The following is a 17,586-nucleotide window of genomic DNA, read 5'->3' on the forward strand; positions in this document are numbered from 1 at the left end:
CATGAAATACCTAGACTAGGCAAACACGTACAGACGAGAGTTTACTAGTAGTTACCAGTGGCTGGGGTGAGGGGAAGTGGGAGTATCATTTAAAGAGTACCGAGTTTCTATCTGAAGCGTGGGAAAACTTCTGGAACCAGGGGCTATGGCCGCACAGCATGGTGAATGTAATTAATGTCACTGAAACGTTCACAGAAAAAATGGGTAAAAGGGGAAATTCTGTGTTATACATATTTAACCACAATAAAATAAATAAATAAATAAGACTAATGTGCTTCGCTGTATAGAAATTATCTCCAAGCTTAAAACTCCTAGTAGCCATAGCTTTTTCCCAGGATTAGTCTATGGCAGAACTCAGAATATTTCCAAAAATTTCAGGTGAGCCTAAGCATAAATGACTAAAATTCTCTAAAAACAAAAATGACAATTTATCAATAGGAAAAGACATTCATTCGATTTCTGAAGAAAGAACTGGGTGTCCTACAGGAAAAACACAACAAAACATCCATTTCTTAAGGGTCACTTACTCCACATGTAAAAAGCAGTATTTTAATACAAAAGCAATTACCTCTATCAAGCTATGGGGTGCGAAACAAAAAGCAGCAGAACCTCTTTAATGACAGCCCATTTTATGGGTATTTTTTATTTGCCAGTTATCAGGACCACCAGCAAAGGCATCTATCAATGCTATCAATCTTTAAACCCACTGCCCTCGAGTCGATTCCGACTCATAGCAACCCTACAGGACAGAGTAGAACTGCCCCATAGAGTTTCCAAGGAGCGCCTGGTGGATTTGAACTGCCAACTTTTTAGTTAGCAGCTGTAGCACTTAACCACTGTGCCACCAGGGTTTCCTATCAATCAATCTTTACAACCAACTAATTTGGGCCCAAACAAGTTAACAGGCAGTAACTTTCACTGCTGCAACAGAATGAAAGTTTAGATTAACCTAATAGTTCTGAGATGGAAACAGGATGATTCTGAAATTGAAATAGTAAATATTTTCTGTCTTGGAAAAGGACAATCTTGGGAAGTCCATTTCTTGCTTTGTTATCTTAAAAAAACCCAAAGGCCCCTTGCCATCGAGTTGATTCCAACCCCTAATAACCTAAGCGAGTAGAACTGCCCCACAGGGTTTCCAAGCCGGCAATCTTTATGAAAGGCTACCACATCTTTCTCCCGAGGAGCGAGTGGTGGGTTCGAACCACCAACCTTCCGATTAGCAGCTGAGTTCTTTAACCACTGTGCCACCAGCGCTCCTCTTTGCTATCTTAGAGGGTGAAATGTTAGAAATACATGGGAATTAGAGCAAGTTATCTTACATGTCTGGTTTTCGTAACTAATCAATGATGGACGCTGCAACAGTCACACAGTAATCCAAGGCAGATGGCTTTAGTTTGACAATCTCAAATGATGCACAAAGAAGAATGCACAAAGGATTAAAAAGACTAGTTTTAAATCTACTGTGTGATAAACACGCTAATCAAAACAAAAAAAACTGAAAGAAAAGGGAAGATATTGTGTTACGGTATTATGATGTATTACATTGTATTAACAATGGTAACTGCTAATATTTGTTGATTACTATGTACCAGAAATTACACTGAGCATTTAAAGTGCTTTATTTCATTTAATCATCTAACAAATCTTATAAATCGGCCTTATTATCCTCAAGATACAGGTGGAAAAACTCAGAGACGGTGATTAAGAAACTTCTCTGAATTCAAAGAGCTAGCCAAAGGTGGAGCTGGGAACACATGCTCTCCAACTCTAGCCGTAATTACTCTTCCATGCTACTCTTTTTTAGTGTGGAACCTAGAAAAGAGTTCCACGTAGGCTTGCAACATTTTAGGTCCCACCCAAAATGGTTCAATTGCTGAATTTTCAAGAAGGAACTCATTGTAAGGAGGTCTTACCCAGAAGACCAAAGTCAGAACAAAACCCCGAACTGTTGACTGAACTATTTATCTCAAAGAGACCCAATCTGAGGTGGCCAAGGAACTTCAATGCAGCTCTGGTCTCAGACAGAGACCTTGCTCAAGGAACAAGTGAGACAATGCCTGAAACACAACATTCCTCAGCTGAACAGCGGTTTGCAAAGAAAGTTTCGGAACAATGAAGTTGACCTTCTATGCCTCCCTGTCAGACCCAATCACTGGGAATGAAGAAGAGATGTTCTCAGGTTATACAAGCATCTTGAGCTAGTCAGTTGTCCAGGAAGGGTGGGCAGTCAAGGCGCATTAGGTGGCATTGCCTGTTTTAGGGCTGATTACAATAGTAAATCCACATGTGGACGACTCAACGCAGGATGTGGGGGTGGGGATCAAAGAAGACAAGAGAACAGCTTTGTCTGGAAACTGAATTCCTTTCACTTCACCACCTAATTACTGAAGGTCATTTTCTATTCTCTGACACTCTCAGCTTTATGTTCAGGTCTTCCTTTCCCCAGCCCTCTCTGACAACCTTAACTAGGTTGGTTTAACTTCTAATTTTTCAGAAGAAATAGAGAATTTAAACACTAAACTTCACACAATAAGCTTAACAGGTTAACATTAATCTCGGCTTCACCATTTAACCTGTTTCTGGGGTCAAAATGCTTCAGGAGAGAGAGCATTTAAATAACTCTCACTAAATTATATTACGCCAGTAGAAGAGACAGATAAATGAGATATGGGCAAAGGCTCTCATCAACGCTGCTTTTCCAACTCTTTGCAGACATTGTGTTACCAGTGGTATCTTTGAACTAAAAATAAATTAATTAACCAATATTGGTCTGGTCGGGTAGTTTACCATAACCCTCACTTTGAAATGGTCTGAGGTAGGAAAACAAAGGAGAGGAAGGGTTCTACCTTCACTTGCCATACCGTGTTATGCACTTCACATAAACATCTCAATTAGCCTGCACAAATTAACCTTTGAAGCGGGCAGTATATAAATTAAGATGCAGAGAGTTCATACCCTTGCTCAAAATCAGCCAGCTGTGAAGTGGGAAAGCTGGGATTAGAACTCAGGCCCACCTACACCCTCTGCTCACGCAGCATTCTGCCTAAAAAGACCTAACTTTCACATTAAAATGTCATGCAAGAGTAGAACAGTTTTTTAATCTATTTCAAGCAATGATTTTTTTTTTAGATTTTTATTGTGCTGTAAGTGAAAGTTTACAAATCAAGTCAGTCTCTCACACAAAAACTTACATACACCTTGCTACATACCCCTAATGAGACAACCCGCTCCCTCCCTCCACTCTCTCTTTTCATGTCCATTTTGTCAGCTTCTAACCCCCTCTACCCTCTCATCTCCCCTCCAGGGAGAAGATGCCAACATAGTCTCAAGTGTCCACCTGATCCAAGGAGCCCACTCCTCACCAGTATCCCTCTCCAACCCATTGTCCAGTCCAATCCCTGTCTGAAGAGTTGGCTTTGGGAATGGTTCCTGTCCTGGGCCAACAGAAGGTCTGGAGGTCATGACCACCGGGGTCCTTCCAGTCTCAGTCAGACCATTAAGTCTGGTCTTTTTACGAGAATTTGGGGTCTGCATCCCACTTAAGCAAACCCTGCTGGCATAGTGGTTAAGTGCGACGGCTGCTAACCAAGTGGTCAGCAGTTCAAATCCACCAGGTACTCCTTGGAAACTCTATGGGGCAGTTCTGCTCTGTCCTATAGGGTCGCTATGAGTCAGAATCGACTCGACAGCAGTGGGTTTGGTTTGGTTTTTGGTATCCCACTTAAGCAATGCTTTTTTTTTTTTAATATGAAAATAATGGTTGCAAAGATTGTTGCTACTGTTGTTGTTAGGTGCCAATGAGTTGATTCCAACTCATAGTGACCCTATGTCCAATAGAACTTAAGGGTGCCTGGTCCTGTCCCATCCTCAAAATTGCTGCCATGCTTGAGCCCATTTTTGCAGCCACTGTGTCAATCCATCTTGCTGAGGGTCTTCCTCTTTTTCAATGACCTTCCACCTTACCAAGCATAATGTCCTTTTCCAGGGACTGGTCCCTCCTGATAACATGTCCCAAGTATTTGAGATGAAGTCTCAACATCCTTGCTTCTAAGGAGCATTCTGGCTGTACTTCTTACAAGACAGATTTGTTTGTTCTTCTGGCAGTCCGTGGCATATTCAATCTTTTTCACCAACACCATAATTCAAAGGTATCAAGTCTTCTTCAGCCTTCCTTATTCATCGTTCAACTTTCGCATGCATATTTGCAAAGATCATCTATTTTACCCAGAAGAGTATCATAAGCATATCTATTAAGCCCCAAACAGAATAGTAAAAAACTGAGGCAAGTTTTCTCATCCAAAGTATGGAGATAATAATAGCTTCTTCTCACCTCACAGGGTTACTATGAGGCATGATACTTGTAAAGTGCCGCAGTACTGTTCCTGGTCAATAATTACCTCCTCAAATCATGATCATGGACATGGACTAGTCTGGGATCCACTAAAACTAGCTCAGCTCAGCACTGAGCTCTTTTACCCCATAAATTAATCCTCTACAAAAGCCAACCACCACCCATCTATTCATTTGCCCATACTATGGTGGCTTGTGTGCTGCCATGATGCCGGAAGCTATGCCACTATTATTTCAAACACCAGCAGGGTCGCCCATGGTGGATGGGTTTCAGTGGACCTTCCTAAGACAGACTAGGAAGAAAGGACTGGTGATCTACTTCCAAAAATTAGCCAGTGAAAACCCTATGGATCATACAATATTGTCCAGTACAGTGCTGGCAGATGAGCGCCCCCTTTTCTACTACTCTTTCCAGATGCCAAGTGCCTCCTCCCTTCAGTAGACAGGACACCAGAGACTGAGGAGCCCTCACCAAGTCTGGTGGAGAAGGAAGGCTCCAGTCATATCCTGAGTCAATGGCGGCAACTGCCTCCTTGGGTCTAGGCAAGAAGCTCCAACCAGAACCTCAGCACTCCAACTTCAACCCCAGAACCCAATTCAAGGACATAGTGCAATGCAGGGGCAACCTGGGAGACCTTGAAGTCTTTAGGATTGAGAAGGGGATAGATATGTTAACCTAGGGGTAAGGGGAAGTGGACATCGGGACCTAAACAATGACATGAGCCACCCAGGCTTAGGGGCTTCCCTAAGCCAGTGAGTCACAAGCAGAAATAAGCAGCTCAATTTTTAGGAATACATAGCTGATTTGGGGGGGTACTGGTGGTTCAGTCGAAGTCCTGGTGGTGCAGTGGTTAACAGCCTGGCTGCTAACCAAAAGGTTGGCAGTTCAAATACACCAGCCGCTCCTTGGAAACCCTATGGGGCAGTTCTAGTCTGTCCTACAGGGTGGCTGTGAGCCAGAATCAATTCTATGGCCATGGGTTTGGTTTTTGGTTTTGGTGGTTCAGCAGGAGAATTCTCGCCTTCCATAAGGAGACCCAAGTTCAATTCCCGGCCAGTGCGCCTCACGTGCAGCCACCACCCGTCCGTCAGTGGGGGCTCGCGTGTTGCTGTGACACTGAACAGGTTTCATCGGAGCTTCTAGACTTAGATTAGAAAGAAAGTACTGGCAATCTACTTCTGAAAATCAGCTAACGAAAACCTTACGGATCACAACTGTCGGATCCTCGACCAAGGAAGGGGTGGCGCAGGACCAGGCAGTGCTTTGCTCCACTGTGCAGGGGGTTGCCATGAGTCAATGGCAGCTAACAACAACATAGTTGATTTTTAAATGAGTCTTTGTCACATGGGAACACTTAACTACTAGATCAATGTTAAAAATCACCTGAAACATTATCTGTTGAATCTTCATCTCAAGGTCTAACCAGACAGACAAAAATTTTAGAGGAAAAAAAGGTCACAACGAAAAAGCAAAAACACGATGTACTCTGATTGCCAAAAAACACCTATGTCAGTTGTTTATAATAAATGTTCAAGATTGAGAACTGTCTTCTGGGGGCAAAGACTCTTTTCTTTTTAGTATTACTGGCACTGTTCTGCTCCAAGCAACCCAGCCTCAGAAGCTTGGATGCGCGCCATCTCCTAGTCAGTGTGGTGGCTCCCGGCATCCTTCCACACCACTGTCCATGTGGGCTCTTTCTAAAAACACCTTTCCATCCAATGACGGGTGTTCCCTGAGTATCCTTGCTGTGGGGATCACAGGCGAGAACTGGGTAGACTGGAGCACTGCCCAAAGGGTTGGGAGAAGTGTAACTGACTGACTGCTAGTCTGTGGATGTGGGGTGACAGGACACCTTTCAACCTCAGATTATGGAAAGCTGAGACTCACATAGCTGGGAAACAGCTCAGCCTGTTGACTAGTGACCAGAAAGCGTTAAGTTTGGTTCTCTCCAAGCGAAAACGTGCTGGGCTGGGGGAGCAGGAGGCAGAGCTGGGTGCCAGGAGTTCTCACAGTTCTCACTAAGGAAATGGGGATGTCTTCACTCCCTACACTCAGATGTTCTGGTCCTCTTTGCAGTTCAAACTATGCTTTTAATGATGAAGCAGCTTGGACCAACCCCCTTCTTATAATTCAAACTCCAACTCCAGGGAAGGGATTCTTTGAAGAACAGAAGAGGGAGCTGTTCAAGACTAAGACAAAAGAGAGTCATTGGGATGATACTTGAAAATAAACTGAAAATGGATAAAACAATTAGCTTAAGTATTAGAAAGCTGTACCTGTCACCAAAACAGGTGTAGAGAGCATGAAAAGAGACAAAGGGCGTGGGGAAACTGGCGAAAAGAAACAAAGAAATAGTTTTTCTGGGATAAAACCAAACAAGATATTGCAAGATAATATGAGAGATTTTCAGTACTTTCATAGGCAAGAAAAAATAAATTTCAAACTGCTGTTACATTTAAAAACCTGAGAATAACCTAAATGTATTATTTTTCCATTTCCATCCCCTTGATTTCAAATTTGTATCTCTTATTTTTCATCCTGGGCTCACATGTTTTTCTGGTGAACATCCATAAGCAATTCTTCACCAAAAATGCAAAAAAAAACCCAAACAAACAAAACCTTATTTAAAGCCCTACAACATCTCAACAGTTCCAGGTGATGGACTGAGGGACGGTTTGAGTTTTTTTTAACTTCAACATCCATTTACCCAACCTGAGGCATTTGCCTTAAACCAGCAAGAAAGCAAAGCCTACCCAGCTGTAAAATCTGTAAATGCCTGCTTACAGGAAGACAGAAGCTTTGCTTGGCGCACCTCTCGTTGTTGTTAGGTACCACTGAGTCGGTTCCGACTCATAGCGACCCTATGTACAAAAAAACGAAACACTGCCCAGTCCTGCACCATCCTCACAATAGTTCTTATGCTTAAGCCCATTGTTGTAGCCACTTGTGTCAATCCATCTCGTTGAGGGTCTTCCTCTTTTCACTGACCCTCTACTTTACCAAGCATAAAGTCCTTCTCCAGGGGCTGATCCCTCCTGATAACACGTCCAAAGCATGTGAGATATTGTCTTACTATCCTTGCTTCTAAGGAGCATTCTGGCTATACTTCTTCCAAGACAGGTTTGTTTGTCCTTCTGGCAGTCCATGGTATATTCAATAATCTTTGCCAACACCATAATTCAAAGGCATCACTTCTATGGTCTTCCTTAGTCATCGTCCATTTTTCACATGCATATGACGTGATTGCAAACACCATGGCTTGGGTCAGGCGCACCTTAGTCTTCAACTGACATCTTCACTTTTGGTGGACTGAGATAAATACACATGACACAGTCACAGACCCCTGCAACTCTCTTTTCATTCACAATTTTAACCTCTTCCTTCACATCTTATCCCAGAGCTGCTACCCAGAGGCAGCAAAGCTGCTTTGAGTATCCTCTTTTCAAGCTTTCCACCACCAAAAAAGTCAGAGAATTTCTATCAGTCAGGGCAGTTACAAGGCTCACTGTGAAACTGTTCATCTTTGAGTAAAAATTGCTTTCCTCCTTTTACACAACCACTTCAAATTTCTCATGTTTCATCAATTATTTATTTGAACAAGTTCTAAAACCAAAGATGTTTCTTCTATAACCTAAAGTCACATAATAGATGTTCAATAAATGCCTGCTAAATCTTATCATGTACTTTACATATACAATCTTATTTAATCCTAAAGACCCCTGTCAGCAGCTATACTGTTATTCGCATTTTAGAGATGAGGCAGTTATGGCTTAGAGGTGGAGAGGTGATCGCCCCAGAGTCCTTCAATGGTGGGGCAGAGGGAGGATACAGACCCTGATACTGCTAACTCCAGGGTCTGGACAATAACCACACACAACCTATCAGCTCCATCAGGTTATCCTGGCAACTGCCCATTGACCTCAGGCCCGGATTCCACCCTAACCCACATGCTCAAGGGACTTCATTCCTCTCGTGATTCATGTGCAGCAAAGACACTGGGCCCCTGAAAACGGTTTTTGGTGAAATTCTGGGGGTGACTTCTCTGCTCAGGACTCGTCTCTGCACACCCATCTTCCACTATCAGGGGAAAGTGCACCCCCTCTTTCTGGAGATGGAGCTGCTACAGGGCCCCTCACAAGCAGGTTGCACCACCTCTCTGCTCCATAGGGTAGGTTCCCCTGGAATATATATACGGAATGGGTGAGAATGATGGACGCTGCAGTCCATCTGTTAGTTATTTTCTTTACAAGGGTAATCATTATGTTACACCACTTCCCCTCCTTATGGGAACAGGCTTATTAGAAAGAACACCATTAGTCATTGGGGGCACAGATGTTAAGCCATGGCTAAAAAGCTTGAGTGAGGAAAGAAGAGCAAGGCTTGCGCTTCCAAAGGCACAAGTGGGTGTCTGCTTAATCCCAGGGGTTAAAGCGGGTCAAGTTTACCTTTGTATCTGACAGTGCCTGGCACAGTGCCTGGCACGCTAGAGAAGAATATGAGGAACTGAACTCAGTGAATACTTTCGAAGGATTTCGTTTAATTCCTACTGGTACCCACTCTTAAAATTACTAGGATAAAAATTAGAGATGAGCCACCATTTCATCTGGGACACCATTTCTTTATTTCCATTTTATTATTCTAAGTCTTTTGATAGCCAGGATCTGCTTCATTCTACCCTCAATTGTGCTCTCCACCAGACCTGTGAAAATGGAAATTAGGGTGCGGGACGAATGCATTTCATCACTATGGACCAGAAGCCATCAGACAAACTAAACGGAGCGAAAAGAGGAAGGTGAGCCAGTTTTATTTCACCGCCTCTGTTCCTTCATCTGTGATATGAAGGCGATGGCTCACTATTAACAGTACTTACATCGCAGGGTCTTTCTGAAGACGAAATAAAATAATGCATCTAAACCGCCAACCCATATGATGCTTAGCGTGTGTAATAACTGCCCTTAGGAAGTCTGTATAGGACATCAGAGGGGACACTGACTCAGGAGAATATACTTTGCTTATTTTGGTAAGAGTACGAGCTTGGTGTCGGGTGATGTTGGGTTCAATCAGCTCTTACAATCTACCTAACTTCTAGCCTTAAACTAGTTATTTTATAATCTCTTTTATAATCTCCCCCTCCCATCACACAAAAAAAATGGTCTATCCAATGAAGCAGACAGAGAAGCTCATGTATACACATATATAAAGTACCCACAGGGTATGGCACCCATTGCAACTCACTCATATTACTTCCTTTCAAGCCCCCTGGTCTATTGTCCAAGGCATAAATGCCTTATAGATTCTTACTCATCAAATATTTTTACAGACAGGCAAACGTCATTTCTCAACATAGGAAGAACCATTACGGAGAAATCACAACAGAATCCCCGGTCCGAACATTTAATCCAGTGGAACTGAGTAACACAGTCATAAACCAAGTCCCAATTTCTTTATAAACCACAGGAAGAAATGGACATAGCTGGCAGCCTGCAATTCCCATAGCTGAACCAGGCTGTTCCGTGAGATACACCATGAAATGGCTATTGGCTGAAGCTCTTCAGAAACAGAAAACATCCTAAATGGTCAACAGCCTGACAGACACATTTCAAGGTGTTTAGACAGCTGGGACACCTTTTAATACAATTGTCTATAAGATTCACTTATCCCCAGGAGTTCTGAAATGGCCAAAATTGTTTCTGGGATTTGAGGCTTTATACAACTTGATCTGGGTGAATCTAGTAGAACAAAAAGAACGCCTCCCAACAACCTGGAAACAATTTTTAACAATTTTGTTAACTTGGGGGTCACGGAAAAACTCATGCTCTTTAATACAAACCCACTCCTGGTTAGCCATGTGCAAAGTGTTGAGAGCTGACAAGACATTCCTTTGGATGTTTAATTCATCCACTGAACACATACACGCCAAGAGCCTGCGGTATGCAAACAACGTATCTAGCCCTGAACAGGACAGATGTGTGCGGTCCCTGCCAGGGAGAGACAACAAACAACTCACCAATTACTTAGTTATAGCTGTGACACCAAAAAAACCAAACCCACTTCCACTAAGTCAATTCCAACTCATAGCAACCCTATAGGACAGAGTAGAACTGCCCTATACAGTTTCCAAGGAGCGCCTGATGGATTTGAACTGCTGATCTACTGGTTAGCAGCTGTTGCACTCAACCACTACGCCACCAGGGTTTCCAAAAACCAAACTCACTGCTGTCAATTCTGACTCATAGTCAAGGACAGAGTAGAACTGCCCCAGAGGATTTCCGAGGAGCAGCTGGCAGATTTGAGGTGCCAACCTTTTGGCTAGCAGCCTCAGCTCTTAACCACTATGCCACCAGGGCTCTGACGTAGCTGTGACAGATGCCATGAAATCAGGGCACCAGAAGTACTGTGCATCAGAGAAGGCTTCCTGGGAATAGTGAGCTGAGATGGGAAGGATACAAAGGCTACCTAGTGAAGAGTAGTTGGAAAGACTGTTCCAGGGAGAGGGAAGAACAAGTACAATGGCCCAGAGGCAGCAAGGGTCTTGGGAGCATATTCCTGGAACTGCCAGAGACCAGTGGGGCTGGGGTGAGAGAACAAAGAGGAGAGGGATAAAGGCAGGTGGTGGCTGGTAGGAACCACAGAGCTGCTGGACCTTACAGCCACCCAAGAGAAACAGGATGGCACAGAAGGTTTAAAGGGGAGAGGCTATGCGATTGACATTTCTAAGACATTTCCCGCTGCTAGGTAAAGAACAGGCTGAAGGGGAACAAGAAGGTAGACAGAAGGAGCTGCTGTTGTTATCAAGGCAAGAGATGATGAAGGCTGAGACCGGTGGTTCTCAACCAGGGCTGATTTTTATCCCCTAGGGGACATCTGGCAACGCCTGGAGACATTTTTGGTTGTCACGACTGGGGAGCTGCTACTGGTATCTAGTGGGTAGAGTCTAGGGATGCTGCCAAACATCCTATAATACATAGAAGATCATCCTTTCTCCTCCAGAACACAGATTTCCTGGCCCAAAATGTCAATAAGTACCAAATTTAAGAAACCTTGGGTTAAACCACGGTGATCATTCACTGGGGCTGGAGAGCGATGGACAGACTGAAAAGGAATTTAGGAGGTGAAACTGACAGGACTTGGTGATAGACTGGATGTGGGGCTGAGACAGCAGCAGACGGTATCAAGGATGAGTCTCAAGTTTCTCAACGATGCCAAGCAAAGTTAGGTTATGTCCAGAACTTTTCCTTCCCAGAAAGCAAAAAAAGCTTTTGCTCTGGAATGTTTTTGCTCTTAAAATCTGGTGGGTAAGTCAGGGTGGGAGACAGGCTGGAAGCAAAACTCTAAACTTACTCAAGTGCAGCATCACCAGGTCTGCTGCTGCCCAGCTGGGTTCAGAGAATTTAGAAACGCCTTTCTAGGTCCCAGTTACCTATCCTCTAACTGCTAGGCACTCTGCGTTTTAGAACTTCACTTTGGCTTTTGTTAAAACTTTTACAAATAGCTGTTTACATGGTGATGAGTAGAGTCAAAACTGTGTGGAGGAAACAAACATGTGTTTGGTTTGGGTCTATATTTCAGCCGAAATGCTTTTATCTTGTTCAGCTGATACACAAAGTGTGATAGGTGGAGCAGCAGCAACCAGGAGCTTGTCTGAAATGCAGAAGCTCGGGCACTGCCCTACCACTAAAAAACCCACTGCTGTCCAGATTCCGACTCATAGGGCCCTTATAGGACAGAGTAGAACTGCCCCATAGAGTTTCCAAGCAGCGCCTGGTGGATTCAAACTGCCGACCCTTTGGTTAGCAGGCGTAGCTCTTAACCACTACACCACCAGGGTTTCCGCCCTAGCACTACAGGATCAGAATCTCTAGGAGTTACCAGCTGCCAGTGGGTCAGCTCCAACTCATGGTGACCTCATGTGTAGGAGTAGAACTGTGTTCTATGGGGTTTTTAATGCTGTTCTTTTCAGAAATAGATCACCAGGTCTTTCTTCCACAGTGCCTCTGGGTGGACTCGAACCTCCAACCATTTAGTTAATAGTGGTACCCATTAACCATTCGCACCACGCAGGGACACCAATAGGAACTGGTGTTTTAACAAGCTCTCCAGGTGATTCCCACTACACTAAGATTTGAGAAGCCCTAATCTCGCTCACCTGTAGGTACAGCGCTGGCAAACCGAAGGTCTCAGCAGGTATCAAAAACAAACAAAAACCTCTGAGATAATTTGAATAATGCGAGATCATTTTATGGAACCAGTTCTAGGACTTGAAGAGCTGGTATCCAAATCATCTGAGTGTTTCTTATCTACTTCAGCTTGTAATAGAGAAGTAAACACTAGGGCTTATTAAAATAAAAAAAAACAGAAGTGTTGTACATGAGTTTCCAAGATATAAATCCTGCTGCCTTTTGGAAGAGAAAAAACAGTATCGAGTGGGAGCAGAGAGTCGGCCCAATGAAATAAACAAGTTCTTAAACAGCTTCCAGTGGGATGAGACTTTCTGGCTGACGCAGGAAGGGCCACGGAGAGTTAACTTCAGGGGAAGAAGAGCAAGCTTCCCTCATGTGCCTGTTGAGGCCATCCAGGGTCTGAGAGCAGAGAAAACCATCTCAGGCAGCTTTCGGGTCAGGCCCTGCTTGGATGGCCTCAAAGCTAGCACTGACATCCATAAAAGTCCCAAGCAGGGCTCCAGTCCCAGAACAAAACTTTCTCTGTAGGTTCAAAAAGCAACATCTTGTCCCTTAGCTTAATACCAGTGATTACTCTACCCGCCCCCACAACAGGGCTTCAAAAACATCCACGGTTTTGATTCAAGTATCACATTTTTGATTCTGAAAAAGCTTATCCAAACACTCCAGAATGAAAACAGAAAGGCAAGAAAAAATAATAAACCAGCTGAAAACAATGAATGATGTATAAACTCTGGGGGAGTGAATGGCTTATTTATAAATCAGCATTACTTAAAACTACGCAGGAAGTCCAGATGACAGCATAAACAGGGGGAACTTGGGAACTCCTTCACCCCAAACCTGGCGCCTTCTTGAAGCCCCAGCTTTGCCCTCAGTTTTGGTGACTCGCCTACTCACACCCGTCTTTTGAGCGCCTGTGCGGTCCCGGGTGAGCCGCGGAGCTGTAAATATTTGCCCTTCGCCCAGAGCTGGCCAGCTGCTGGGGCTGCAGCTGACAGACAGGCTGGGGGCCAGGAAGGGAGAGAGTCAGAAAACTTGCAGGCCTGGTGTGCACGCATGAGAGGGGGGATGGGAGGGGACAGGGAGAAGCAAAGCAGATGTAGGCCCTGGGGGCTCTTGGACAAATATGTACCCTTCTCAGCCATGCCATCTGGGGCAGGGCAACCAGAGTGGCAGCAGCATGGCCCATGCCCCTCCCCAGTGAGGCAGAAGCACCCAACTGTTGAAAATGTGGCCTCTGCAATCAGGGAAACCAGTGGTTCTCAGCTGGGGTGATTTTTTTCCCCCCAGAGGACACTCGGCAATGTCTAGAGGTATATCTGATTGTCACGATGGGCAGGGGGTGGGGGGGATTGATTGCTACTGGCATCTAGTGGGTAGAGACCAGGGATACTGCTGAACCACCTACAATGCACCAGACAGTCCCCCACAACATAAGCCCAAAATGTCAATAGTGCCAAGGTTAGGCACTCCGAGGTAGACCCTGAATCCTAGCCGTGCTTCAAGGCACTGCTTGAGGTGGACAAGTTATATAACCTTCCTGAGCCTGTTTCCTCATCTTGAAGGAATAAACAGATAATACATGTAAACTGCTTAGTGCAGTTGCTGGCACATAATAAACACTCAGTAAATGGCACTTGTGGTTACACTGGGAGGCAACAATAGTGGTTAAAAGCTTGAGCTGGAGAGACATGCACACGTGAGTTCAAAACCCAGCACTAGCACCTAAAAGCTCTGTGACTGTGGACACACGCTATGTTACTTGATTAAAAAGGGAACGACTAGGAAGTGCCTAGCACAGTGCCTGGAGCAAAGTAAGCACTGGCCAGCGGTGGCTGTTCTAATTATCACCATTTTTTTTTTACCAGGGCAAGGGGATGACTCCAGAGGGTGATGTCAGAAAGGACTGCAGGGCAGCACCTGAGGATTTACTCTCCACTGGGCACACTGCCAGGTCAGGTCCTTTTCAAACCTTCCCTCCTTGAACTCTGACAACCTATTTTACCTTTAGGGAGACTGAAGCACCTGGTGATTAAGTCCCAAAGTCACTCGGCTGGTTAACAGAACGCTCTGAAAACAGTTCTAATGCTAGTAGGCTCATTCTTGATTACTTTACACTGGGTGGCAGGTCCTTTAATTCCTTCTGGAATCCCTGGACGAATACTCCAAAGGGTGCCTGGCTGTGCTGTACCCTGCCCCACGCACGTCTCTACAGACCACAGTTTCCAACTTTAGAGAGATTAATTTAAGCAGCTTGCTCAAGGTCACCCAGCTAGTTGGCAGCAAAGCCCACATCTGAATCCAGCTTTTACTCCAGAGGCCTCTTTTCTGTCATCCTTAGCTCACACCACTATGGCTGTGGGTTCCTACTCTTTCTAGAATCCCTGAGGGTGCATGGATACAGTTTACCCTGTGTGTCACGTCTGCAGGGACCATGGTGTCCAACCTTAACAGAGATTAAGCAACTTCCCCAAGATCAACCAACTGGTCTGAGCAGAAAAATCTTTGAATACAGTTCTGACTCTGGAGCTGCACTCGATTCTTACTCTAAACTTCGTTGTGGATTTTTTCACTCTTCCAGAAACCCTGAAGGTATGCAGCTATACTTCACCGTGTGTCTTGTCTACAAAGACTATGGTTCCAAGCTTAGACAGGTTCAGCGACCTGCTCCTGGTGATAAAGCTGGCAAGACGAGGGAGGCAGGGATGCTCGTGGGATGCTCCTGGCATCCTTGTACCCTAAAGGACCGAGCGGGGCCCTGGGTGCCTAGGAGGGGGTCGGGGCGGGCGGCGAGCGCCTACCTTGCCGCCGGGAGGTGCGGCCACGCAGCGGCTGAGCGAGTCGAGGCGCGCACTGTACTCGGTGAACTTCTTCTGGTAGCGCAACGCCGTCATCTGCAACTCGAGCTGCGCCGCGGCCAGCTGCGCCACTAGCGACTTCTCGCGCTTGCCTGCGCGGAGCGCCTCCTTCTTGAGCGCCTTGTGCAGCGCGCCCAGGCGGGCCTGCAGCGCTCCGTTGTGCGCCCGCAGCGCCCGCGCGCAGCAGTGGCCGCCTGCGCGCTGCTCGCCGTGCGTCAGGGGCAGCCCGCAGCCCTCCTGGCAGCGGCCCACGGGCCGCGCGTCGCACGCCTCGCGCATGTGCGCTTCCACGTCGCGTCGCAGCAGCACCTGGCCGCAGCCCGGGTGGCGGCAGCGTGCGGGCGCGAAGTCGCAGCGCTCGGCGTGCTCGGGCAGCTGCTGCAGCTTGACCACCCGGCCGCAGCCGCGCGCCGCGTGCGCGCACTTGATGTCCAGCTTGAGGATGAGGCGCTTGAGCGGCAGGACGTGGTTGAGTTCCTTGGCCGACAGGCGACCGCGGCAGCGCGCAGGGCAGCTACCCTCCTGCACCACCCAGGGCAACACGCAACCGGCGCAGAAGACGTGGCCGCACGGCGTGGTCAGGGGGTCCTCCAGGACCTTGTGGCACAGCGCGCACTTCAGGTCCGGGTCCACGTCGCCGTCGAAGCGGTCCAGCTCGAAGCCCATGGTGGCGGCCGGGGCCCGGGGTCGCCGCCGGGCGGCCGGCCGCCCCCTCCCTCCCTGCGAGGCGGCCCAGACACGCCGGCTGCGCCGCCCGCTCGCTCGCTCGCTCGCTCTCCCCGGACTGAGCCTAATTGCTCCAGACTTCCTCGGAAAATGCCCGAGGAACAGGACTCCTCCGGCCGTATTTGCGCTAGCGCGAGCGCACACTCATCCTGTCTTGGCGGTCTCCCTCCCGCCCCTGCAAAAGGGAGGAGGCCGGAAGGCAAAGGAGGGTGGGGAGATCTGGAGCCTCGCCAAGGGCGACTGGCCCGCCCAGAACTTCAGCCTGAGCCCTGCTCACCGGGGCTCTTCTCCGACCTTCTGCAGTTTTTGATATAGGAGATAAAATGCCAGCCGAGAAAAGTTTACTGAGGTTGGAGCTGTGGCTGCTGCTTTCGCTCAGAAGAGTTCTCCTGGAGCCCGTGCCGGGATTGATCAAGACTGTTTACTCCCCCTTTCCCCCTTTTTTCTTTGTGACAGATTGCAAAGGGCGAAAACATTCGGGTCCCGCTCTCCTAGCACTTACGGCCGTTATTTATTTATTACCAGGGAAAGTTACCTAGCCTGCGGGACGTTCCTGCTGCAACTCCAGTTCCGATCAGAGGTTCTGCGGGCTCTGGAACAGGCGGGCGGAGGTTTCCAGGGCCCAGGACCATGCTGCGGAGGCGTGAGCTGCCCGGCCGCTGAGGGATGGGAGAGGCGGACGTGCCGGCTCGGTCCACTTCTCCCAGTACCTCGAGTGTCCGCACTGTGTGGCGCGGGCTGTGCTGGGCGCTTTTAAATTGGCCCCTTGAAAAATCATCAATACAATGCTGTGAGAGAGTGTTAGCTCCATTTACCAATTATTTTTCCGCGATTACAAAAGAAATGACGCTGAGTGGTAAAAAGTTAACTGCACAAGTCCCCGCATTATCCCCCACCATCAGGTTACCTGCGTTCCTTCAGTTTTGTTTTGTTTCCTATGTGTATACTTTGTTCTGCTTCCATTTTACCTTTGGAAGCTTAGGCCGGGAGGAGACAAAAATTTGTCTAGGATTCTGTAGAGCAGTGTTTTCTCAAATTTGAATGTCGTTTCAGATTCTGATCCAGGAGGTCTGGGGCGGAGCCTGAGAGCCTGCACGTGTAACAAGCTCCCAGGTGATGCTGGCCTGTTTTCTTCTACGCTGGGGTAGCTTTTCAGGCAGTACCGTGAGCTTGACTGGGTAGTTTTCAGCAATACTCCTGAGTGTAAAAGGAACACTCTTGGGTTTCAAACCTAGGTGGAAAATTCCTAGCATCGTCCATGGATTTGGAGATTTTTCTTTCTCCAAAGGCTCTAGACATTCCTAAGAAATGTGCAGTCAGAGTCTGTGAGAATGAAATGAAGCTATGGAATTCTCATTTGGAATCCACTGGCAGTTTCTGAAGACTGAAGTGGAAAAGTTGCAGCCCAGTGTTTTAGCATGACTCTGGGGGCCTGGAAAGTGGGATTATAACTTCCATTTTGTCTAAC

General features: G+C 46.7%; 1 protein-coding gene across 1 annotated transcript in view; it reads right to left on the reverse strand.

Moving 5' to 3' along the window:
- Positions 1-16,186, reverse strand: part of PDZRN3 (PDZ domain containing ring finger 3) — a 275,944-nt gene extending 259,758 nt beyond the window's left edge. The window contains exon 1 of the mRNA XM_049862426.1: positions 15,336-16,186. Coding sequence (XP_049718383.1) covers positions 15,336-16,058 — 723 coding nt within the window. The 5' untranslated portion in view covers positions 16,059-16,186. The remainder of the gene's footprint in view (positions 1-15,335) is intronic.
- Between the last annotated feature and the right edge of the window lie 1,400 nt (positions 16,187-17,586).

The sequence above is a fragment of the Elephas maximus genome, chromosome 20 (assembly GCF_024166365.1).
Source record: "Elephas maximus indicus isolate mEleMax1 chromosome 20, mEleMax1 primary haplotype, whole genome shotgun sequence".
Taxonomy (NCBI): Eukaryota; Metazoa; Chordata; class Mammalia; order Proboscidea; family Elephantidae; genus Elephas; species Elephas maximus.